The sequence below is a fragment of the Sesamum indicum genome, linkage group LG8 (assembly GCF_000512975.1).
Source record: "Sesamum indicum cultivar Zhongzhi No. 13 linkage group LG8, S_indicum_v1.0, whole genome shotgun sequence".
NCBI classification, from domain to species: Eukaryota; Viridiplantae; Streptophyta; class Magnoliopsida; order Lamiales; family Pedaliaceae; genus Sesamum; species Sesamum indicum.
This window is the reverse complement of record NC_026152.1, coordinates 2,993,809-3,019,221: the sequence shown is the minus strand read 5'-3', so window position 1 is coordinate 3,019,221 and position 25,413 is coordinate 2,993,809. Positions and strand designations below refer to the sequence as shown.

At 35.2% G+C, this 25,413-nt stretch overlaps 4 protein-coding genes across 10 annotated transcripts; 1 reads left to right on the top strand and 3 right to left on the bottom strand.

The window, feature by feature from the left end:
- On the bottom strand, positions 2,062-5,360 carry LOC105167512 (transcription factor BIM2). Of its 2 annotated transcripts, none has more exons than XM_011087277.2 (7): positions 5,060-5,360; positions 4,893-4,983; positions 4,403-4,472; positions 4,200-4,295; positions 3,308-3,723; positions 2,541-2,670; positions 2,062-2,401 (listed from the first exon to the last, which is right to left on the bottom strand). In XM_011087277.2, the coding sequence occupies exons 1-7, from the start codon at positions 5,118-5,120 to the stop codon at positions 2,309-2,311; spliced, it is 957 nt and encodes a 318-aa protein (XP_011085579.1). In that variant the 5' UTR covers positions 5,121-5,360; the 3' UTR covers positions 2,062-2,308. The 2 variants fall into 2 exon arrangements, with proteins under 2 accessions (XP_011085579.1, XP_011085580.1); XM_011087278.2 differs by having other exon boundaries at positions 4,893-4,980.
- On the top strand, positions 6,088-8,154 carry LOC105167511 (protein ABHD17C). Its single transcript, XM_011087276.2, has 5 exons — positions 6,088-6,389; positions 6,724-6,760; positions 6,857-7,099; positions 7,186-7,233; positions 7,315-8,154. Exons 1-5 carry the CDS (start codon positions 6,088-6,090, stop codon positions 7,642-7,644), a joined length of 960 nt encoding a protein of 319 aa, XP_011085578.1. The 3' UTR covers positions 7,645-8,154.
- Positions 9,282-20,170, bottom strand: LOC105167510 (DNA-directed RNA polymerase 2, chloroplastic/mitochondrial). 4 transcript variants are annotated; one of them, XM_011087275.2, is made up of 19 exons: positions 19,042-20,170; positions 17,733-17,948; positions 17,518-17,651; positions 17,368-17,434; positions 17,075-17,133; positions 16,837-16,954; positions 16,645-16,758; positions 16,386-16,517; positions 15,884-16,300; positions 15,326-15,376; positions 14,313-14,383; positions 13,773-13,857; positions 13,345-13,497; positions 12,848-12,922; positions 11,064-11,153; positions 10,908-10,955; positions 10,498-10,612; positions 10,310-10,413; positions 9,282-9,837 (listed from the first exon to the last, which is right to left on the bottom strand). In XM_011087275.2, exons 1-19 carry the CDS (start codon positions 19,978-19,980, stop codon positions 9,727-9,729), a joined length of 3,099 nt encoding a protein of 1,032 aa, XP_011085577.1. In that variant the 5' UTR covers positions 19,981-20,170; the 3' UTR covers positions 9,282-9,726. The 4 variants fall into 4 exon arrangements, 1 of the variants encoding a protein (XP_011085577.1); XR_848261.2 differs by lacking the exon at positions 10,498-10,612; XR_002287701.1 differs by lacking the exons at positions 9,282-9,837; positions 10,310-10,413; positions 10,498-10,612; positions 10,908-10,955 and having other exon boundaries at positions 11,106-11,153; positions 13,313-13,497.
- LOC105167509 (biogenesis of lysosome-related organelles complex 1 subunit 2) lies at positions 20,873-23,627 on the bottom strand. Of its 3 annotated transcripts, XM_011087273.2 has the most exons (4): positions 23,369-23,478; positions 23,123-23,239; positions 21,983-22,133; positions 20,873-21,453 (listed from the first exon to the last, which is right to left on the bottom strand). In XM_011087273.2, the coding sequence occupies exons 3-4, from the start codon at positions 22,076-22,078 to the stop codon at positions 21,187-21,189; spliced, it is 363 nt and encodes a 120-aa protein (XP_011085575.1). In that variant the 5' UTR covers positions 22,079-22,133; positions 23,123-23,239; positions 23,369-23,478; the 3' UTR covers positions 20,873-21,186. The 3 variants fall into 3 exon arrangements, with proteins under 3 accessions (XP_011085575.1, XP_011085574.1, XP_011085576.1); XM_011087272.2 differs by lacking the exons at positions 23,123-23,239; positions 23,369-23,478 and adding an exon at positions 23,489-23,627; XM_011087274.2 differs by lacking the exon at positions 23,123-23,239 and having other exon boundaries at positions 23,369-23,482.

Genomic DNA, 25,413 nt, shown 5'->3' with positions numbered 1-25,413 from the left:
AAGGAGTCTGTGTAATTAAAAATAATTTCAAGAGGTGTTTATATAAATTATTGAAAAAATCTTATTTTTGATTCTATATATTAGGTCATATTCAATTTTGGTCCAATTTATTACAAATTCTTAATTTCAGAACAGTATCTTTTAGTTTATCTCAATCTTGATCCCACCGTCAAATAATTGACGGAATACGTTAATTGCCGCTAAAGAGGTCTGCCTCTCACATGGTATCATTGAATGCGTATTTGGGGGGAGGAAATCATACATTTTCAGCCCAAGATGCTAAGAAGAAGAGATTATCACTAGAAGAATGAGCCTTCATGACCCAAAATTAAACGATTACCCATTTTCTTCTTTATTTCAGCCACTTTTTTTTTTTTTCTTCATTTTGTGCAAGAAATTCACATTCTTTCTCATTTTGGACATTTCTTCTTCCATTTTGTTTATTTTGCGAAGGAGCCATGTATGATTTTTTTTTTGCATGTACATATTGATGGATCTTCCATTGTAGAAGTCGAATGACGCCATTTTTTTCAGAAGTTAAAGTTGGAGTTGGATTGGAAGAGAGAAAATGGTGGAAGAACCCTAATTTCTAATTTTTCCCCCTTTTCTGTATATTTTTCTCCCCAAATACGCATCATGTGAGAAGCATGTGCACCTCTTTAACGAAATTAACATATTCCGTCAATTATTTGACGTTATGATCAAAATTGATACAAATCAAAAAATATTTTCCTGAAATTAAGATTTTTATAATGGGTGGAATCAAAATTAAATAGGACCTAATATATGGGACCAAAAATAAAATTTTTCCTAAATTATTTATAAAAAGAATTGAGTTGGCATTTTTTTTATAAAATGTTCAGTCTAGCTATGAGAATAAAATTTGGTATGCTTAGGTAAAATAAAAATATAAAGCATGGAAGCCGTTGCTATCAACATATAACATATACCAGAATCTTGAAAAATAACTCCAGACGATCCTTATTTCCTGTGGAATAAATATAACCGACCCATAATATCTTATTTGGTGATCTTATCAACTTTCTTTTTTTATTTTTTCGTAAAAAATTCTTACCAAACACTCCTCATATTTTACAAACTCCTAACTTTTCACAAAATATTTTTTCCGACAAGTAATTTAAAATATTTTTTCAAACCCAAATCCGTTAATCCAAATGTAACTTTATATTTGGATTGACAGATTTGATTTAGAATATTTCAACTTACTCTATATTAGAAGGATTGAAACAAAAAAAAAAAAATCAAAGTTAAAAAATAATCCAAACAAATTCAAAGTAGGAACTTGGAATTCATAAATTTAAACTCGATCAAAATGGACCCTTAAACAACTTATAAATTTACCCAACACCCTCTTTAACTTAACTACCCAAAAAAAATAAAAACATAATAATGAGTGGAGAAATACATGAGTAAAGTTGTTGAATGTCATCGCAGTACAGCGTTCCTGGTATTTCTGGGATCTTTTTATAATGTTCATGTTTCCTGTCTTTTTATGTCTAACCAAGAAGGATAGCATGCGATTCCCAGAACGGCATCCAGAGGGCTATTGTACTGGCACAAGAGTTCTGGCCGTCTCGACAGGTCAATGTAATAATAAGGATAATGACAATATAATTTTAAGAAATCAAACTACTTACATTACCAACTATATTCCGCTCGTTCGAAATTACTAAAACCTCCTCTCTAAATGTATAACATTTACAGCCCCGACTCCATTTCAACATCTAGTAATTTAAATTTTGATTGAACGTCAACGTTCTATTTCTACAAATATACAAATGTAAATATTCTTTGTATACTCGTATTAGAAATGTACGAGTAAAGAAAGGTACTCTTTTGATGCAAAAACTTAAAAGAGGAAAAATTTATAATTTCAAAAAATAAATATATATATATATATAATTAACAAATGAAGATAGTTATAAAACTAATGATTAACATGCAACAAGTTCTCATCCTATGTGAAGGAGGCCCATGCAAAACAAATGGGGAGCTTCAAAAGGCATGATATGATGATGTTGATACCCAGAAAAACGCAAGGAAGAAGAAAATTTCTGCTGTCAATTCACTAGAACGTCTTGCAGCAGATGAATAAAAATTTGAGGAAGTTCAAAGATTTGTAGGCTCCAACTGACGAAGCATATACAATCTACATTTGATGCAGGCAGACTTTTCAAGTGGATGTCGGAAAGACACTGAAACTCGTTCCCTCTCTACCAAAAACAGAGAGGGAAAACAAAAGAAATTGGGAATGTTACCAAATCAAAAATCAACAATGGAACTAGGTCTAATCAGCTCTGAACCTTTTCTGAGGATGTTCGTAATTCTCAATGTCATTCAAAGGAGCTCCATAGTCTAGGCCAGAGGCATCGTCTGGGTCCTGAAAGGTCATAGGTAAGGAATTTAAGAAAATTGCATGTATGACACATATTCGTATGGACAGGATTGTACAGGGATAATTTTTTCCCCAGGAAAAAGAAGAAAAAGGAATACTAATGCAAACAAATTCAGGGATGAACCTTGAAATTAAAGGTTGTATTAGTGTTTCTGCCATTTGTTCGTTTTCCTATATCAAGTTGCACCGAGATGCTGGTTTGTGACAAATCCACTCCTGATGACTGTAGTGCATTTGTTAAAGAATTCAACAGCCTGTTCAACACAAAGATATTGCACCATAAGTTTGACAAAGTTGTCCTGTTAGACATGTGAACAAAGAATTTAGATCCATAAATGCAGAGAGGAGGCAGAAAAGATTTCTCATTAAGTTCAAAGATAGGTTGGAGAAAGAATGATGTTTACAGCATACTAGGTGCTCTTTGCTGTTTTCGCTAGGCCTTGAAGGTCCTTATAGTTTCTGATAAACCAAGAATGTAATTTCATGAACCGTCAATTTCCACTACAACTAGGTAAGCTAATGACTAGTTGCAAAGAAAGAGGGCAGCTGAAATTCAAAAATGATTTTCTTTATCCATTACATAGACCAAGGAGAATCAATGAGATAGACTAAGGGATCATAGAGTTGCACTGATACGTACATAAGCTAAGCAGTATAGAACTGCAAATATAAGTACAGTATTGTAAGAGGAATAAAACCACAACTATACACTCATCATATCGTAGTGATCGTGCCATGAGAGATGAAATAAACTACAACTTCAATGTATCAAGTACCAGTAACAATTGCAGCCAAGGGTGCTGAACTGATTTTTACTGGAGGAAAAGACATGTAACAGACAGACCAAACAGCCACATAATGCAACATGGTATCAAGATGATCATTTCTTACCCTTGAGAATAGGAATTTGAAATACTTGCTTCTCCATTCTCACTCTTTAGTTCTTCCTCATTTGCTGCATAAATAGGAACAGAACAATCATTCCCACATGATCTCCCTGGCCAAAAGTGGGATCGCGACTGCTGGGTCAATTGCTCAGCATCAGGAAAAGATCCCGGGTGGGATTGGGGAGGCATACTTTCAAATACAGGAGCTTGCGGTGGCATGTTGAGAGGAAGGGCTTTCATTGTCATGGGTGGATTATCTGTTGATCTATATAAAGTAGATCCAGTCAGGTCAGATTCCACTGAATTCTGTACATTACTTAGCACTGTTGGGTTGAGAACAACATTGTCTTCATGACCAGATAAATCCCTGTCAAGCTGAGATTGATCTCCATAGCTTTCAACTGGCCCAGAATTGATTCTCTGTCAGCAATAAGAGGAGTTATGTTCATAGCAATGAAACATTAACTTGGACCTTCTGATTTGAAACTAAAGTTTCATAGTTTGCTTCTGATTACTACATGCAAGATACAAAAGGTAATTTAGAACCACATTATTCGCCCATCAGAGGGGCAAAAAGCAGACGTTGGCATTGTTGAGCTTGCAATTGGCATCAGAGTAAATTCACATAATCACATCCTATGTAACAATATCTATTTATGTCTATCAACAGCTAAATTTTACTAACCCTGTGCCTACACAAAGATGGAGCATAGCTACAAATGGCATCATAATACATCACACTATACACAAATCCAATGCAAGAAAAGCAGTCACCAAATATTCCTCATTTCTTCAAATAGAAAATTTGTGATAAAAATGAGAGCACAAAAGACAAGTGACCAAGGACTATCACATCTTCAGCGTCAAAAGAAATAGAACAAGCATGTAGATTCTACCCATGGTGAAAACTTTGCGGGCTCCGGGCTCCAACCTTGACAAGAGCCCTCATACATCTGCAACTTCTCCTGTAGAAACTGGATATACTGTATGACCTGCACTAGGATAACTGGTTAGAATTTTTGCATGAAACTGCAAGAGGTAAGAATAAATCATTACTATATGATGGCAATAAGAAGAGGCTAAAATCACATATTCCAACCTCCAATAAGAATGAAGCTTTATCTCTTTTTTGATCATTTTCTGGTATTAAATCCCTCAGAATTTGAAATCTGCAACATATAGACCTCGATAGTCAGCTCCACCAATGATGATACCAAAACTCATGCTTGGAGTCAGATGAAACCTCACCTTACAACACTATGAACAGTTTCTTCCAAATTTAAATAGTTTATTATCGCATTCACAATTCAAATTTTGAATTAAAAAAAAGAAGACATCCCAATTACAAGCCAAAAAGAAGGCAACATTGCTGCAAACAGACAGGTTGAAATTACTTCCAATTTAAGTTCCAATTCGCCACCCAAAGTACCAAGTATAGCTCAAATAAGCACGAACTTGAACCAAAACATAACAATAATTAAAAAAAACGACTCCACACTCACAAAAGGACTAAGAACTAGCATAAATCAACAGCAAAACCCTACTTAAAAAGACCGCAACTCAACCGACATAAAATACACTAAGCTTGCCTCTCATTGATTTTGCTTCTTCTGCGCTGCTCAGTCTCTGAATGCTTCGAACGTGAAGCGTTCACCTTCTGATCAACTCTCTTGCTCTCTGCTAAATTCAAATTTTCGACAATTTAGTAAAATAAACACACACACATCCAAACACACACAAAAACATACACAAATACCTATAGGAGAAGAGCTATCATGAGTTTCCTCGTCTTCAACATGGCTTACAGTTCTGACCATTTCCGGTTCTGCAAATCAAAATTCTCTTCCAGTATAAATATATATCTATAAAAGTTTATATATACAGAATTCTGGCCTATATATGCAATTATTTCCGTTGTGTGGAGGTGAATTCCGAGGAGCCCTAGACAATTACGCCTCTTGTACTGGAAATTTCGGACGGCGGTGGGTGCTAATTTGCGGGAGTTTGGTGACGTTCACATTAAACTGCGCCCTCCGGTCATTGGCCATTTTATTTGATTCCTCCACCCTTTGCCTACCTAAGTTTTTGTCTATTTCGCTGGCACTGGTTCTTCTGTTGGGCTGGGCTTAGGTATAACTTTGGGCTGTGTCCGGCCCATTTGTAGTTGTGAGCTGTAAAGGGAGAGTCCATACGTTAATATAAAATTAAGTTGTTAATAAAATAATTTTTTTTTATTAATTTAATAATAAAATTAAGTTGTTAATTATTAATTTTTTAGATAAAAATGAGTAATTACATGTTCGTTTTTTTTAAAATATACTTTATTGAGATAGAATAAGAGAATATATATTTTTTAGTCCTTTTTCCAAAAGGTGTTAAACTTTTGGTTAAGTGTGTATATATACTTTGTCAATTATTTTTAAAAGATATATGAGTTTTTGGGATGTATATATTAATTAATTATTTTATTTTTAATTTAAATTCTATACTTATTAAAAAATTATATAAAAAACAAATTAATAAAAAATTAATGTGTAAAATATTAAAATATCTTGAAAAGTATAATATAATAATAATTTTGTCCGACAAGAGTTTATTAATTTAAGGTAAATTTTACGTAAAGGATAGGCCAAGTGTACTTGACCCTACTATATATATATATGTGCATGCAAACCGCGAAAATTCTTGCAATTCTTGAATTTTCATCACCATCGAAAGATCTCCGTCTCTGTTTATATGTATGTATATAAAACCTCTGGGTGATTTTGGTTATTTGTTGGTATAATGGGGGCGATGACGTCGTCGGTGGCGGCGAAGTTTGCATTTTTCCCGCCGGATCCGCCGTCGTACAGGTTGTTTGTGGAGAAAGGGACAAGGAAGCTGAGGATGACGGAGGTGGTGGATAAGGAGGACGTAGAAGTTCTGAGATTGAAGACAAAGAAGGGAACGGAGATCGTGGCGATGTATGTGAAGCAACCGGCGGCGACGCTGACGCTGTTGTATTCTCACGGGAATGCTGCTGATATAGGGCAGATGTATGATCTTTTTTATGAACTCAGCATCATCCTCCAAGTTAATTTGATGGGGTATTTTCAGAATCCTGAAATAAACTTTACTACTGTTCATTTCCTTATTATTTTGGGATTAGCTCTCGGGTGTTGAAATTGAAAGAGATATGCCTTTTATGAATTTTTACGTGGTGAGTATGAATGCTTGGCAAAGGGAATTAGAGATTTGTAGATTGCGGGGTGATGATTTGATGGGTCAATTTCAAAGGTTTTTTCATGCTTAATCTTGTTTTTGACTTGAAGAATTTATGTGTTTTGGATTTCCCAACTCCTGAAAGGAAGAGACATGTTTTTGCTCAAGAAGCAAATGATTTCTGATGACTCACAAATTTCATTTTCCTTTCTTTGGCAGGTATGATTATTCCGGATATGGACGGTCCACAGGCAAGGTAAAAGAGACTTAAAGGAGGGCGGATAATTAGTTCTATGGGCTTTACACATTACAAAAATGCTTGCTTATGTTTGTTGCATTATGCTTTTCATAGGCAAGTGAGGAAAACACTTATGCTGACATAGAAGCTGTGTATGAATGTCTACGAGAAACTTACGGGGTGAAAGAAGAGGATATAGTACTGTATGGACAATCTGTTGGAAGTGGGCCTACTTTGGAGTTGGCATCCCAATCTCAGATGTCTAAATTAAGGGCTGTGATACTTCACAGTCCTATTCTGTCTGGACTCAGAGTTATGTATCCTGTTAAACGCACATATTGGTTTGATATTTATAAGGTAAACATATATGATTTCGTAGGTGTTGTTTCAGTTCTTAATTTATTACCTGGATTTGCTGACCAACTGTTTTTCATGTGATATAGAATATTGATAAGATCCCACTAGTTCGATGCCCAGTCTTGGTTATTCATGTAAGCCATTTCTCCTCAACTTTGTTTGGGAATTATGTACTTGTATTTTAGGAAGGAGATTGATTAGTTTTAATGTGCCAGGGTACTGAGGATGATGTTGTAGATTGCTCACATGGTAAGCAGCTCTGGGAGCTTAGTAAAGAAAAGTATGAGCCGTTATGGATTGATGGTGGCAATCATTGTGATCTAGAGCTTTACCCTGAATATATTAAGCATTTGAAGTCCTTCATTTTAGCCATTGAGAAACGGTATGGATCTTCTGCCAGCAGCAAGGGTTGCCAACCGCAGTCAAGACAAAAGGATCAGGATGGGAAGTTGAGAGCAAGCACATATCCTAGGGATAAAGCTGCAGCCTACGCTGAAAAGAGAGAGAGATCACAAAAGAGTTTGGGTTATGCAAATAATAGTTGAGATCACTCGGAAAGAGCAAAGATCTGTTGCACTTGACATAGATAGATGTCCGAAAGTTTCTTTTGGTTATATTCATATAAATTGATGCTTTTCCATTTATATTTCATTTTGTGAAAGTCGCACATTTTCTTCCTTGACTGGTGGAATCAAATATGGCAGCTTTGGAGACATGATGTGATCTGCTGGGTTGCGCAATATCAATCTTGGAGACTACGCTCTGAGGACAGGACAGGGAGGAGGTCAGTTAGAATACTAGGATATCTTTCGCTGAATTTTTTTATGGTTAGCTTGATCAGGCTCGAAATCGCGGATCGCACTTCTGGGTCGTCGCCTACGCTTCGCCCCCGATCTCCAGGATTCTGAGGATGAAAGAAAACGTTATCTAGTCGGGTAAAAACCCGATGAAGATACTCCGACGCTCAAGTTAGTATAGACTCTAATGGAAAATATCAGTTGTAGAAATGTAAAAATTATTCTCTATAATGCGGAGTTAAAAAAGTTACCTTATTCCCAGAGATTTCCTTCTTCTTATACCGAACGCAACTTATATGCTGACGTGTTTCCCCACGACCTCCATTTATGCCCCATGATCACGCATAATGCGCTAAAAGTCTGGTATTTATGGGCATTAATTATGCCATTAAATATCTAATCACTAGAGAACCCTGCACTAACATTCGGTCAAATCTCTTAGGTGCACAAAGTCACTTTTGCCCTTCTGCTGGAGGATATATCTGTCTTTTTCTAAATTTTCCTCATCAGGTTAGCTTTGGCAATGGCAGGCAGTATTATTTTACCAAGTAGGCAGATGATGCATCTTTGACATGAATAGTCTGAGCATTCTTATTTCTCATGAACTAATGAAATCTTTCTTCTCTAACAAAAAAGCTAATGTTGTCCTACATGAGATCTTGGGTTTGAACCTAGACATATAATTATGATGAAATGTGGGAGTAAAAAGAAGGAATAAAGAAGCTGATAATCTTGAAAGAGTTGGGAAGTTTACTGTGTAGTTATGCTGCTCTTGCATTAATTTTTTAATGGGGAAATTTTTTCTTCTTACAACTCGATCTCACTGACATATTAATGCAGCTTGCAAAAAGAACAGAATGGCTACATGGTCGATACTAGTTGCACTCTTGACCAAAAAACAAACATAAATTAGTTGTGGAAAGACAGTTCCGTTTAAATGTCATACACGTTGGTACTAAAGTTATTAACCAGGTGTGACGAAAAGAGGGCAACATATATCAAACTTGCCTCTTTAATGACCAACTATGTTGCGAACATTTTAAAACTTCCACGGTTTTAAATTATGCAACAAATATTTCAAGCAATTACTGCATGAGCGCTCCAAAGACAGAAACTTATAACATAATCGAAGTAAGATCAAACATCCATTCAACTGCAAGAACTCAGAACTTTGAATCAAAGTCCCAACACAAGATTTGAGATATTGTGCCTGAACTGACGCTCAAGATACTATACACACAGAACACCTCACCTGCAAGTATACAGTTGATATAATAGTTACGGGTTTAATGTAAATTACCCACCTGTGACATTACAAATGAACAAATACCCCTTATACACAAGGGATAAATTGTTGCATTTTCAAAAACACAAATAAACTGCTATTTTTTTTTCACAGGAGGCTGATTTATACATTTGCAATATCAAAAGGGGCTAAATTGATTTTTTTCCTAACAAGTTACATAATTAACATTTGACCAAAATACCCTCAAAGAGTTGGCCGCTTACAATATCCTGAAGGCTCTAACAATTACTCGAATCTAGAGAATATACATAATTTCTATAGGCCTGCATCAGGTGTAGTTAAGATGCTAAAGTTCATAATTCTATGACGGGAAGCTTTTCCTCACACTTGCGACCTATTGCGAATGTAGAATCTCTGCAAACTGTACAAGAAGCACCGGGCTTAGGCGATGATGAGGGGAATTATGTACATATGATCCTGGATATGGATCTCAAACTGAGGCGAAGCGGGTTCCATTATCCATGGCAAATGGAGGGACAATCAAAGAACGTGGCAACACAAGTAGAGTGCTATATTCAGCCTGTTTAGTTGAAGAAATATGGAGACTGCAATACTTCTTTAAGATCAAAATCCCCCCGATCAGGCAACGGGGGAAAAGTCAATGAAGGGAAGGACTGTTGGAAGCCCTCCAATAACTGTTCAAGCATGAAACTGTTAGACTTTGATGGAGAACGTATAATTGAAAAGATTAATCCAAAACTACACCACCGTCCCTAAAGTGTAGATATATTACAAAAGATATCAATTTTGAACAATTATGTTGTACCTTCTGCAGGTTGATCTTTTGGCAGTCAGATTTTCTCTGAAAACAAGATGGCTAGAGGAGAGTATAATGTAGAAAATGACTACGGGAAGTGCACTGTTGTTTCTTCCCAATCGAGAATTTTCTTTCTTATTATTTTCTTGGTATATGAAAATCTCAGGCCAATTCTATGTAGTTATTCCATCATAAATTGAATTACCATCGTAGGAAGCAGAATACCACCTAATGAATTCTTGGAAAGAGTATGCATGTAACTCGTTATTATTATAACATGTAATTTACAAAAAAATGCTTTGCTGATGAAACCAAATAAACTGAAAATTGAGGGTGTTTCAGATACTTACATTCTCTAGAATTGGCGCTTCATATAGTTCAACAAATTTCTCTCTTAAAATCCGGTTCATTTCGTCAACATCACATGCATGGGTCCAATATGAATCATGAACCCCTGCAACCAGATAGAAAACCAGGTAAATTTGACAGTCAAGAATTTAGGTTGAGAGGTTGTGGAAATGCCAAACCACAGAGGGACCTGCAAAATTCAAGCCCGCCTTCTTGCAGGCAATGGCAGTCATCATCATATGTGAACCATCTAGGGAATGGACAAAGTTGGGTGGGAAAGCTGTTCTCTGCCTCTTAACCATTACCTGCACCATGATCAGGAAATTAACTTCTGGGATCAGAATGCAAGTCATTATTCCTTAACAAACTGGCTTGAAGAAGCCAAAACAACCAGAAAACTAGAACAAGTCAAGTCATAAAACCAAGCAGTTCTTACATTTAACTGAAGCAGGGTTTTTTAAAACTCTACATGAAAGTTTTAAAGCAATATCTTTTCATCTGATTGATTGCGTTGTAAGAAAAGGACTTCCCTACTATGCGCCCCAGATGAACAATTTTCAACAGACAACAGACTTATTGATTAAATAGACAGGAAACTACCTTTTCTGACTCACGCTGCAGAGTTAAAACCTGGAGAGAAGTCTTAATCTGCAACAAAGATCAAAAGATGCTCAAAATATAATACAGGTGTTTTGACTCTTCAAACGGGGAAAAGAAAGAAGTGAGCTATATTTGCTCACGTCCCATAACACTTACAAGATGCCTTCCTACTTTACGATAAGGCTGAACCACGGGGAGTCCAAGTGGAGTTGTCCAACAAACAGGCTCGTTTTCTGATGCAATAATCTGTTGCAGTTTTGGAGTTAATGAATGTGATATATTCAATTAGTGCAAGATGATCAGATCTCACTTGATTAACACAGAAATCGGAAAACGCATGGGAAAATTATTTTAATAATGCCAAAAGAAAAAATTACAAGAATGGCGTTGTTTTGAGTTTGTTGAAAAAATAGGCAGCACCGCGATTCGAATTCGCAATGCTGCCATTTTCTCTTAAAAAAATAAAATATTTAACGGCACCGCGATAAAAAAAATGGACTAGAACCGTGATTCTATTCCAAAAGTTAAAAAAAAAATTCATGGTCAAAGCAGCCTGCATATGCAGGCTGCTTTGCTGCGACACCATTGCCACTGGCAATAGTACATATAAAGTTGTATCCGGAGCTCCAGGCAAATCTTCAGATCGAAGATTTGCATGCTTGTACAACACACTTGTATCAATTGGACCAAAATTTGCTATAATTTCATTCCAAAAAAAAAAAGAATAATCAATGCTAGAATATTTTTCACTTTCAACACACTTCAAAGTGAAAAAATCTTTGCTGAACACACTTCGTTTTTTCACTTTGTTGAACACACTCACCCTTAAATAAGGGAGAGCATCCACCCTGGGGTGCTGCTTTGCCAGTAGCAGCAGTGCTGCAGCAAAGAGGCCTGCCAAGATTTTTTTTTTAAAGTTTTGGAATAGAACAGCGATCAAAAGATCGGTTCTAGTCCAATTTTTTTTAATTATCTTCGATCGCGGTGCTGTTATTTTTTTTTAATTTTTTTTATAGAAAATGGCAGCAACGCGAATTCGAATTGCAGTGCTGCCTATATTTTCAACAAATTCAAACCAACGCCTTTCTTGTAATTTATTTTTTGGCATTATTAAAATAATTCTCCCTTCAAGTAGTCTGCAATCCAGCAAAATGTCCTAAAAAATAATGGAGCTGGAATGCGTGCTAAATGATAAAGGTAACTTTCAGTATAAATGTTAAAGAGACTTGATGAAGCATGCAATGTTCAGATATATAGAATAAAATAGTGTCATGAAGCATCAAGACCAGCAGTAGCTATGCACTAGAATTAAGAACTAGAAGTCAAATTCCTCTGGCTATCCAATTCAGTCTAGGTTGCAGACGAGGAAAATGAAAATAGCATGAAGTATAAAAAACTAGATTTCATGACATTTTTCTATAGAGAAATGACATAAAAGCATAAAAATCAATAAATGCCTCTTTGAATATATTTGTCTAAGCATTTCTTTTGTATTTTCTTCAAAAAAAATCAAGAAAAATACTTTCTTTACTGATCCCTTTGCTAGTATATCACCATAGCAATTGCGCCAAGATTTGCCAGCATTATGTTGACTGGTAAAATGATTCTAGATGATATCTGGCATACACATTATAACATTGGGTATAGACCTCTAGATAGCAAGTGTTATTACCTCTAATTAGCAAGTGTTACACGTTATAACATGGTCTATAGCTCACAGGTATAATTTTGATATTGTGCCAGCATGACTTTGAATCTCAAACATAAGAGAGTCATGATCTTAGTCGTACTCATGTCCATTAAAGTACTACATGGCCATTCTAGATCCAAGCAATCAACAAGGCATCATAATTAAGTCCTAGAGTTACGACATATACTTACCCAAAATACTTCAAATGGTACTGGGGCCTAAAACATACAAAACGCTCATGTAAACTAACCTTTGCACATTCTCCAAGCCAGGTCATGATGCTCCGAGCAGCTTCAAACATTTGCCCTAGTGCAGTTAAGGTAATCTATCCAGCACCCATAAGTATGACAATTAGTTCCATCACTGAATAAGCATTTTCTAAAATTATGTGGGGTATAATCTGAAGTAACTTGTGATGCAAGAATAGATACTAAGAAATGGACCAATACAAGGTTTTTTTTACTTTCCACTAACTTCAATTGAGCATATGTTCATCAAATTGCAAGTGAACAATCATGTTGGGAACATAATAAGTCCAATGATGATCTACGAACAAACAGTGGATAATGTGAACATATATAATGATAAAAAGTTCCAAGACTGAATATGCATATGCTGAAAAAGATGGGGGAATAGCTTCGCTCATGAATATAACTGATAAACAACTCTGTATAACAAGAAACTCGTGCACATAAACACCGTCAATTAACCTCACTTCAAAAGTAGCAGTTCCAAGTTATGTCATACTTTTGCTGCGTAACAAGCTGCACCAAAGAGCTCTGCATCATCGGCAATGGCACCACGTTCCTTCAATCTCCTCTTTATTTGATCTCGAGCACCAATATAAGTTACACCATACACTGATGTCATTACCGTCTGCTTAACCAACTTCCGGTCCACCTGACAAGCATTGAGTGTACAGCCAACGTTATCAGAAATAGGAGATAAAGGTAGCCATGGGAAGGAAGCAAAAGAGAATTGGAGAAATAAATATCAGATGAACCAAAATAAAATCCCAATTAATATTCATAATTGCTAGATAATTATTTATGTGAATAACTAAACCATTGCCTGATCAATTATAGCTATGATCAAGGACAGAGATATCCCAATAGCAGCACCAAGTTCAATATAACAGGAGAACAAAACTGAAGCCTCAAGCAACAGCATTAAACCTGATTGATCAATAGTCTTGCACGCAAAGCATCAGGAAATACTGCAGGATCCTTTTGGGCATCATCCTTCATGATCTTAAGAACCCTGCATGAAAGATAATCAAGGAACTAGTTTGTTCAAATATTTAGTTCGTTGTTCAGACTTCACTCAAGGAATAAATTATGGACTTCTGCTCCTTCAAAGAGCAAAAGGGTTATAAGCTTAAAACATTGTGCATAAAGTTCAAAAATCTCCATATCCAAATTGAACAAAGCAACAAGGGATCCATTGTAGAGCTCTAATAATACATTGGTTTAGATATTGAAAGTAATATTATTTTGTAGTGTGTTTTAGATATAAGGCTTATCTGGATACATTGCAGCTGTTTTGCTTCAAAACTGATCACGGAAAATAACATCAAACAGTCTTTACTTTCTTTATTTGGTTTTGATTTTTCATTTCTTTTATTCCGTTATTCTTTTTAGACACTGCTAAAGATATTCACCTGCTACAGCCTCAGAAGGAAAAGAAGGATCAAGTATGAAAAGAAAAGTAGGTACCTGGCAGCTATGCCTGAGTAAACATCAGCAGGCTTTTCTCCAGCAACAAGATTAACAGCAGCTGCTCCTAGCTAAACCAGTGATTTCAGTGAGAAACAATCACACAACTTTGTGTATAGAAGTACAAGACAAAAACGAAAAATAAAAATTGGTAGCATGTAACAAGATCAGCAAGAGACTTCAAGACACATTAAACACTCAAACATAAATTTGCTAACGGAGTCATCATTTTATTTACAATGAATTTAGTCACTTTCTCAAACTAGGCATTTACCAATAAATGTACGAATGAACTTCGGAGGAACAAAATAAACTTAGAAATGGAATAAAGATAGGAATACAATGATTTTAGTATATTATTCCTAGGTTTGGTATACCAATAGAATGAAAAAATGAATTGAATCAAAACTTTCCAAATAAAAATTAATTATAAATTTATAATATATAGATGTTTTCATATATTTAATTTTTTTAATAAATACTTATTATTTACATGATTTCGCATCCTATCGAACATATAGAGTACAACAATATATGGTATATATGTTGTTATATAATATTTCATACTTATAGTAATATTTGGTAAAATGCATATAAAGATGTTAGTAACTTTATTTTATACACAATAAAATATTTAAAAATTTAATTTTTTTTATATTTATATATTTTATATTGATATTAATTTTATTTAATGTATTGTTTGTGACTATAAATCTTGTAACTATAATTTAATAAAAAGTTATTTTAGCAATATAAAAAAATAATGTATCCCAATCTTAGGAATTGCTAAAACCAGGGGGGATGCTCAATCCCATGCTTATGGGAATGGGTATTGCTATTCCTAAGTTATACCAGGCATCTGGTTGGAATGAACCACAAAACTAAATCTCACTTTCCAATATGAACCACAAAACTAAACTTCAGATGTTGATACTTTAAAATGGTATTATAGCATAATACTTCTGTTGATGGGCCTAGTAAAATCTTAAAAAAGACAAAGAAAGAAAAATCACCTTGTCTCTACCAAGGGCAGCATAATGCTGCAAACCATTGCAGGAACCATCCTAGCAAAAAAGGCACAAGCAACAAGGTAGAAATTAACAGAGACGCATAGATAGTTTGAGCATAAATACCACTGAAACAGAATTGCCACAAGAGCATTCACAAATTAATTAAAAGGAAAAGAGGCATCAATTCGACTATTTCAACAAAAGTTCTTCAATAATATAATGCAATCACATTTGAAATCACTAAACCTGAGAGCAAAATGATCAAGAGTAAATGAATTTTAGGTCCTTTAAACTGCCTACAGTCATGAAGAAAATACACTAAAATATCATACCTAATTCCATATTTGTCTCATTGAGATCAGCATCAACTAGGATATATGTAAATAGTTCATAAACACCGGAAACATAACCACGATATCAACAGATGTCGGGGTTGAATAATAAAACAACATAAATAAGTACAGTTCTTCACCATAACAATGATTTGTTAATTCAATTAAAAAGTAGGGCATATGACCTAGTGAAGAAGTAGAAAAACTGTTTGCTACATGAAAAGAATACCTGGTGCACTGGAATGTGTGAAATTGTTGTCTCCGGTGACGGACTTCTCAGGGCTTCAGCAAGATTAATGCATGCTGCCAAACACTGAAAGGGATCTTCTGCATTCAACCACCATCGCTTTCCTTCAAGTGGTCTATCTGCAGAATCAATTATATCATCCAAGTGATTCTCGGTAAAAGCTAGCCGACCCTCGTGTGATAATTTGTCCACACCATTGGCAAATAAATTTGCCAAGTGTATCTTAAGCCAGCGCAGGCCTGATTTGCCAAGAGGTCGTCCCTCTGAAAACTCTAGGATTCCCCTACAAATGTCGGAGCCCAAATGGTTCAGGTGCGGGTGCATAGGGTATGCACGGCCTCGGAAATCAAGGTTGTGGGGGTAAAAAAAACCTTCTTCCTCTTTCATTTTCCTTGCAACCTAACCCATATCAAGGAGGCATCCTTCAATGCTCTCTAACTAACATAATGAAGACATAAGATTGGAACAACAAAAATGGACTTACAGCCAGTTTCAGCTCTGTATCACACCGTATTGAATGCCTCTCACTGTTCTCTTTCTTGATAGATTTAACTTTCCACTTCCACTTCTTAAGTAACGCTTCATCTTCTGTATCTGGTCGCTCTGGCAGAGGGATCTGTGAGAAATAGAAGAATCGGAGACATCTGTTGTTATAATGACCAAAATAACCTCACCAGTTTGCTCAACAAAATGACGCAAAAAACTTAACCAGATATTGAAGAATAAGATCTAAATTAACATACATCACTGCGGTCAACTAAGTCACCTAGGCAACCTCCACTAGCCCAGATTCTGTCAATGATACTAAGTACTCTCTTATTCACTCTCCATCTGGTGCTTCCAAGAGTATCTAGCGCCTGGAAAGAAGAGGTGCAATTTAAATCTGTAAGCGCTTGACCTTTCTTAACGTGACCATGAAGCAACACATTCCATACCTCAAAAACTGGTTTCAATTGTTCTGTAGGGGCCCTCTTAACTGATTCACGTTGTTGTCGTGCTCCATGTGTGCGCATTACATACGAAGGCAAATATAAATATGCACCTTTGTCATACCTATTAAAAGAAAATCCATGATCAAAAAAGCTAAGTTGACTTAAGCGTTTGGCCCAAGATACCAAACAATATAAAAATTGGAATAAGGCACCAATGAGTCACAAAACCTAGCTACTATACCCTGTCCACTTGACTGGAGGAACTAACATCGGCATATATGGGATGACCATGTGTCTGGCCTGTAGAAAAGACAACTCTTAGAAAATCTACAGGTGGTGATAGAGAAACAGAAGATCAAATTAACAGAAAAATTTGCAACTTGAGGCTGTAACATGCGAGTCTATCTGCATCGTCATGGCCCTAAGATCTAAAAGTTATCAAGTGATCTGAAGCAATCCCTTTATAGATCGACCTCACCTAATTTGAACTTAGAAAGAAAGCGGTGCGAGAGTGCGGGAAATAAATTAACTTACAGTTCTCTCGAGGCCTTTGCGAACAAGAGGATCACACTGGATAACACCATATCTTTTGCTAGAGGTCCTGTCGAAGAGAAGCTTGTAAAGACCATCACAAACCTGAAAAAGGCATAATAGGAAGTTGAGATGAAGTGAGAATATCCTCACTTTGTTTCCTTTGTAACAGTTCTCATGGTGTGAACAAATGCAGGTCGAATATCCGGTGGACCTTCTGTTGACTGATTAGCAGGGGGTTGTATATAGGCTGTTTGCAGAATCAATTCAATGAGATGGCTTCCAACCTAAAAATAACAAAAAAATTATAGGGACTTAGTTTTCTGGAGCCGTAACCTTGTTGCATTATTAACAAGGATAGTTCAGACCTTTGCTTTAGCATCTTGGCCCCATGGCTGGTACTCGATCTGTCTGTTCACTAATTGCCTCACTGCTTGCAGCTTTTGTTTTTTAATCAACATCGTAACTCTTTGATGCAATTTTTCTTGCTCTTGGTTATTTCCATCAAATTCTTCTCCTTCCTTTTCTGTATTTTTCTGAACTTTTTTCTTCTTTGTTTTCTCCAAGAAATATTGTATTCTCACCTTATCCATCATGAAATTGTTAAAAGTCAGTCCTAGTATACATTACTCCTTTAGTACAACAAAGCAAAGGCTAAATTAGATGGAAATTAGAGAGGAATGCTCACAACTTCTTCTTACCAGGAACAGAATTAGCTATATGAAATCAACCTATATATTCAACCCAGTACAAGAAAATAGATCATGAATTTGTCTATCACAATAGTTCTTTCAAAATATCACAGTCACAAGTCATACTGCAAAATCTGGACTGACCATCGTGTTTGTTCCCAATACCACGAGAAGTAATATTGAAATTTAGTAAACATAGTAGACCAATCAATCTTTAGACAAACCATAAGAGCAGTTACACACAACTTTTGTAGGTTTCACAGTCAAATACCAAAAACTCTATCAATAACTGAGGTCAACAATCAAATGCATACAAAAAAGACCTAGAAAACAAACTACAATAATCCACTAGAAAAAGAACCTAGAGGCATTACTTAATTGCATGAATCACATATGAACCAACAACATGGTAAATTCATAGAGCAATTTCAATGGCAATAAAATGATAAACTAGTTTAACTGAAATATTTTATATTGCTAGTATTTGAAAATAAAACAAAAAAGAAGTGAAAGGCTGCATCTTTTTCTTCAAGGAGCACATTTTCATTTATGATGGGGGTATTCAAGTCTTGCTCTGCTATGACCTATGTCAACTTTACTCTTTTGTGGTCACTTTACCAAGTACTTGCAAGTTCAAATACATGAACTGTAACGTAGTAAATTTTCTTAGAAGAGGCTGAGTACATCAGGCACCTTTTGTTATCATTAACCAAGTAATTCAAGTGACAGGATTCCAGAAGTCACCTTAAAGGGATCTGCAGAACTAACTTGCTTTGTATAACACATAAGGTGGTCCTTTCCAAAAGATACAAAGGAAATATCCATAGACTCGTTATTTCGTTGCACAACACGATACTTAAATTCCTTTATCTTTCACTTCAACGCTAATTCAGTAATTCAAACTAACTTGTAATGCTTAAAGTATATAGTTTCCTATATTTTCAGATTATAACGCATAGATGAGCTAGCATCTAAGCAGACCAACCTCCTGTTCAATTGCATCACCTATAATGCAAGCAGCTTGAACTACTCTTGCGCATCCATGCTCCCCTCCGGTCATCAATAGCCCCATCAGCTTATGCATAGTAATAACAGCCATCATATCAGCCGGCAAGAGATCAAAATACTTGGCATAGGCCGCCTTACTCTTCCCTTTCCTAATAAACTCTTGCTCTTCAGCAATCTTATTCCGCAAAGGCTCAAACCATCCCAGAAATAAAGACTTCATATAAGGCAAATTGGGAGCCAATTTCTGCTCACACATGTCATTCAAAAGCTCCCTGTACTCTTTTGCGGCTTGTCCCCATGCCTCCGTCTCAATCTTCACTTGCCTCCTCCTAAGTGCTTTGTACCTCTCATTTCCCATTCCTCTAACACTTCTTCGTTGTCTCCAGCGAGTCCAGTACTGTCTCCTCTCCTCTTTCCTCACCTCATTCAACAGTTCTTGAACCTCATCAGCAACAGACACATTAACACTATTTTCCTCAACCAAATCAGTTTGCGACACCGCCACTGCCTCAGCTACACTGGCATAGCTTTTAAAGCACAAACCATTCCAATTTATTTGGTTTCTAGCAGGAAACGGAGAAAATTCATCCCGGCTGGAGAAATCACCAAGTTTCTGAAAGCCCAGTTCAGGAAAACAGAAGGTGGGGCGAGAATTGAGCTCAAACAGGGGTCTGAACTTGAATTTATCAGGAAAAGCTGACTCCTGGGCTGACCCGAGGAAGCTGCAAGTGCGAGAGAGTGACTCGGAATTACGACAGAGCTTTAGTGGGGTTCTTGAACTGACTTGCTTGACGATGTTTCTCCACATAACTCTGCAATCCCTGTATGGGTTGAGGATTAAAACTGGCTTGTGAAATGGGGTTCTTGAATTATCAATCTTGAAGCCGAAAGAAATGGGGGTTTTGCTGCTGGACATCAAATTTCGCCAAGAAAATCTTGCAAGTCCCAAAAAATATCAATATCGACAGTGGAATCGAAGTAACTGTATGGAACGATTGATTTGAGAAGCCGAAGACGCGGTTCATTAGAATAGTGCTGATCAGTTCTTGGAGGAAGAGTACATTAGTTGCAGCAGCAGCACCAGTTGTGTTACAAAAAGTATCAGAAATTCAGAAAGACAGATTCTTATTCGTAGTTGCCGACTTTAAACCCTCCTAAAACCTTGTGGGGTTGTATCTTGGCTTTCGGGTCTCATGTGCGTATGGCCCAACTGCTACTTGGGTTTTCAGCCCACTTTGATTAGGCAGACTTTAGTCTGAATTGAACTTAAAATTTGTAACGAACTTGTTGCTGTTTCACCAGGTTGAGTTGGCATATCACTTTCCACCGATCCCCGCCCCCCACCCCCATTGTACTGAAAGAGACTAGTTGCTGATCTCCTCATTATATCCCTCTCAACATATGGACATATCATTCGCATCCAAATCTTGTTAGTTACTAGGTTATCTGAAGCCTGTGGGATGTATCTGTCTTTGGAGTATTTGTAATGTTTAGATTTTTATAAGATAGGGAAAGGTTTTTTTTTTACCAGAAGAAATGGAAAGTTTTATATGTAGTATTCCTAGGCTTATTATTTGCATACAAAGATTCTGCATATTTTAATTACATCGAATAACCAAAATGTCTTCTTTATCAAATGAAAATTCAACTAAAAGAATCTTATTAATACAGCAACAACATAATCGCATGCCTGCTACTGCGTAAAACCTCACATCACTGTTCAAAGCTTACAACCTCATGAGTGCAGCAAAAGAGTTTCTGATCACAGGCTTGAAGTCAAACTTCATTTCTCTTCGTCTGCATGTATGTACATATAACATTTATCTCAATATTGCACCTAATGGTTTAGCCCCTAAAACATACAAATGCTCATGAAACTACTAACTTCTTTTAATCCTTTCAATTAACAATTCGCATGTTAGTTCTGTCAATGTTCCCCACCTGCAGTACATGCATCAAGCCGATATTTTTCCTGCTTCTTCCCTTTCATCTGTGGAATCAAGAGCGCCTCCTCTGATACTATATTGTACAGGAGATCTTTAGAGAGCAAATTGTGCAAAAAAGTAATGTCTATATAGAGCAAATGAAACCTATTCACACGAGCAAATGACCATAGCTGAGATTATGCAGGTGGAATCTGGTAAACAGATTGCACTTTTGATTCTAACAGAGAAACATATTTATCAAGCATAGAAACTACAGCTTCGAACTCTGTAACTTGCTGCTCTATGGCATCAAGCTGTTGAACATAGTCATCAAAGGTACTGCTTTTCAACTTCAGTTGCTCCACGAAAACTCTTAATCCTGAAGCCACATCACCAAATCCTTTGTATTCTTCTGCTACCCTTAGATTCATGTTCTCCAAAAGCTCGAGTATATTATTTGTTCCCTGGGACATCAGAAAATTTTAACGTCAATCAGACATACACTTTTTAAGGGAACATGTTGGATAAAAAAAGAAAACAAATTACGCCTGTGCAATTTACAAAAGAACATTGCATACAGATAATGGCAGCAACTTAAAACACTTTAAGGATTATTCCACACACCTTTCACTAGATGGAATAGAATAGGTTGATTGCAAATACAATACTTTGAACTTCAAACCATACTTCTGAAATCAAATTATTTTCTCAGCATACAAGAACAATCAAAACCATCACACAGTACTCCAGTAGTCTATTTATCTAACATTTATTTTCTCTCGGCAGCATATCAATAAGTCACTTTAAACCAACCAAGGGACTGATTCCTCCAAAACTACATGAGTCAAGGAAGAGTTTTTAGTTCAATTTTCACATTCTCACCATTCAATACCAAGAGAATGCAGAAACAAGTTTCCAGAAGTTTTTTTAGAACTACTTGCAGAATTTATTCATGACCTGAAACCAAGGTACTGTCTTAGACAGTGCTCGTACCTGTAGCTCGCCTTTGATCATGGTAGAGACACTAGTAAAAAGATCATTGAGAGATGCAGCTAGTTCGTCTTGTCCGGCCTCCTTCGCAGAAGCCATTATAAGACAGGTCCAAAGACCAGCTTGCCTTCTTCAGCTATGTCAGCAAACAATTCTGTGCCAAAAGCCTACTGTTAGTTGGAAATAGTAACAGATGCATGCCCAAGCAATTCATTATACATCTGCTTCCATCATTATTCACATGAAACGAGACTGTTTTAGGAGTGAGTTACAGGATTCGTTAAATGTAAGAAACAGATTATTCATAGCATGCATACTGCAGCAAAAAGTTGTAGAACAGAATGCAGCAAAAAGTTATCAAACTTCAAGGGGATCTGTAAAGGGTTGAGCTTGATATGTATTTTAGGAATGAGGGTTCTATATTTTGAGGGACAACTATTTGTAAGTGGAGAAAATGTAGCTCCAGTGGCCAAAACATAGACAAAGTATAGAAAGAGGCAACTGACAGCAAATAATGCATCATATGGGTTCATTTGGCAAATACAGATGATTTTTCATGACTAAAACAGATAAAAGCACACTAAACATGCATCTTCTTTTGTGGAAAGATCGCTTTCACGCCGGATCAGAAACTAAAAGGGGCAGCAAAACCTTTCCATGCACGTAAAGCCTTCTTAAACATGTATTACAGCCTATAGTCTCCATAATTGGAGAAAATTAATACCTAATCCAGACAGTAATTACTAACAATGAGATAAAGCCAATATGCCTAGGCATGGTATAACTCCTATTAGCTAACGGATGCACTGCAAATTTCATGTTAATAATAAAAGGGCTGCAAAAATGAGCTGAGAGACACCAAGCATACATGAGTATGACACAAGAAAGTGCAATCAAAGTCCCGAAGTGATGTTAATACCATGTCAGTCAATAAAACCACAAACATATGGTAGTCTCTCTCTTTCATAAAAAAGGCGACATAAATCGTTCTCAACCAGCTTTCTAGTGAACTATGCAGTTTTAAGCAATAGATCCATCTTACAGGGAAAAAAGAATTACCAGAAGAAAGCAGGTAACTCAGTTAAACATCTATTCCCAATTATGTGAGTATAAATCAGTAAAACAAGGCGTGAAGCTGGATACCAGATAACTCGCCTCTTCTCACCAAAACTGACAGCATCTATGACCCTCAAAAAGCAACTGAATCTAAGGTCATGTACACCAGAAACACATTAAGACCTAAACTCTTACAGATTGAACCTGTTTCATAAAACCAAATCAGGAAATGAGATTGCGATGAATATTACAGTTAATATCCCCCCTTTTAATCACGGCCTAAATCGTCGCTACGGACATAATTCTTAACCTAAAAAGTTAAAACATCAGAACCTTCTGCAGCACGTGAATGCAGACCCAAAATTGAGACGCAAGGAAATATAGAAAACTTCATCAGCCAAATCATCGCAGAATAGTCTGTTCATACAAACGCAACGTCGGCGACGGGTTTACCTGTATCCGCAGCTTGAGTAGACTCGGTTGAGAAATAGACCAAGTGATGCAGAACTCGTGGTTTTGGAGGATTTGTAAGCCTTCTCAAATCGTGTTCCTGGACACCGGATGTTGTTAATTCTTGTTGAATCCCCACGATATTTACTGCCCAGGGAGAAACATAAAAAATAATACAACGACAGATGTTTTTAGGGTAAATTTTATTATTTAAAAAATTATAAATATTTTTAATATTTGATAAAATTATATATTTAATAAAAGTTTAAAATTATTAATTTTGTCATTTTTTGCATTTTCTAATATATAAAATTATAAAATAATCTAACAATGTGGATGGAAAATTTTGAATATAATAAACATATTATCCACTTAATCTATAATTTTTTTTAAAAAAATAAAATTTTAATTCATAGTCAATAATGATATTTTTATCAGTTCACCATAAATTTTGATGAATATCTAACGACAACTAACAGATTGGACTAATTATTAACCGGCCGTTTAAATTAAGGAGATATTGATAATTTTTCAAATAATAATAAAGTATTTGTAATTATGCAAAATTTCAAAAAAACTTGTTATAATGTACCCATAATTTTAAATATAGTATTGTAAATTTATACAGACTAATAAACTCCCCGCTATTTTATTTTTCTTCTTGCGTTTTTGTGTTAAATACATTTTATTTGCTATTTTATCTATCTATATTTAGGAATTTTTTGTTGTCGTGTTTATTTTTCAAAAGTCTTATTTAAGAAAAGAGCGTTAAATTACTACTTTTGGTATATATTTAATTTATTGGATACATTTATACTCCTTACCTATTGTCTTTTAAAATGACATCTTTTAATAACATGAATATCTATATTTGTCGTGTTTTACCTATTGTCATTTATACATTTATACTCCTTACCTCTCCTATTGAATCTCTATATAAAATGACATCTTTTAATAATTAAAATATTAAATCATTCAATTTTAGACCTCTATATAAATAGTAAATAATTTCTATCAAAATCAAAGGAAGTATTTACAATTTTTTTCACAATAATTGTAAATTATTAAGAAAAGATAGAGATGCCAATGAACACTTGCTGGGATGGTAAGTCTGGAATGATGTGGTGGGTTAAACTTTTATTAATACGGTATATGTCTTTTATATTGTAGTTTGTTGTTACTTTATTCATTTTGGATTTAATTTTAGATTACTAGTTATTTTATTAATCTTTAGTTTAAATAATACAAACTAACTTATGTGACATATTGTATATACATGCATAAAAAAATAATTCAATATTATTTACTATTTTTTTTATCATATAAAAATAGTATGATAAAAATAAATAATTTTTTGAAAGATAATATTTGGATTAGGAGAAAGAGGAAAAGAACTATTAGCTAAACTATTTAATTTTTTTTTTACCACTTATAAATAATGTCTCTCTAAACTATTGGTCAGGTAATAATTGCTTTTCTGAACTAACAAATGTAACACTTACCACCCATAATTAAACTTTTAGTTAATATTGCCCTTGTATCATATATATATATATATATATTTAGTTCAAAAGTTTTTTTTTTCTTTTAGTAATTTTGAATTTTAAGTTTAATTTTAAAAAAAATAATTGGAAAAAGATATCTTTTAGATAAAAAGAAGTGATTTTATGTCAATTTTTAACATATTTTATTTAAAAAGTATGATAAAAAAATATTTAACTTTTGGTTAAGCGCATATATATATTTGTTGGTTATATTATATTTATTGTGTATCTACTATATGTATTAATATAAAAAGAAAAGTCCCTGAACACTAAAAAATGACGGTTAATGACACCGCCACACTAATTTTTTATGAAGTAAAAAAATGCCCTTCATGATAAAATAACTAACTTATTCAACTTTTCAAATTTTATATTAATTGATAA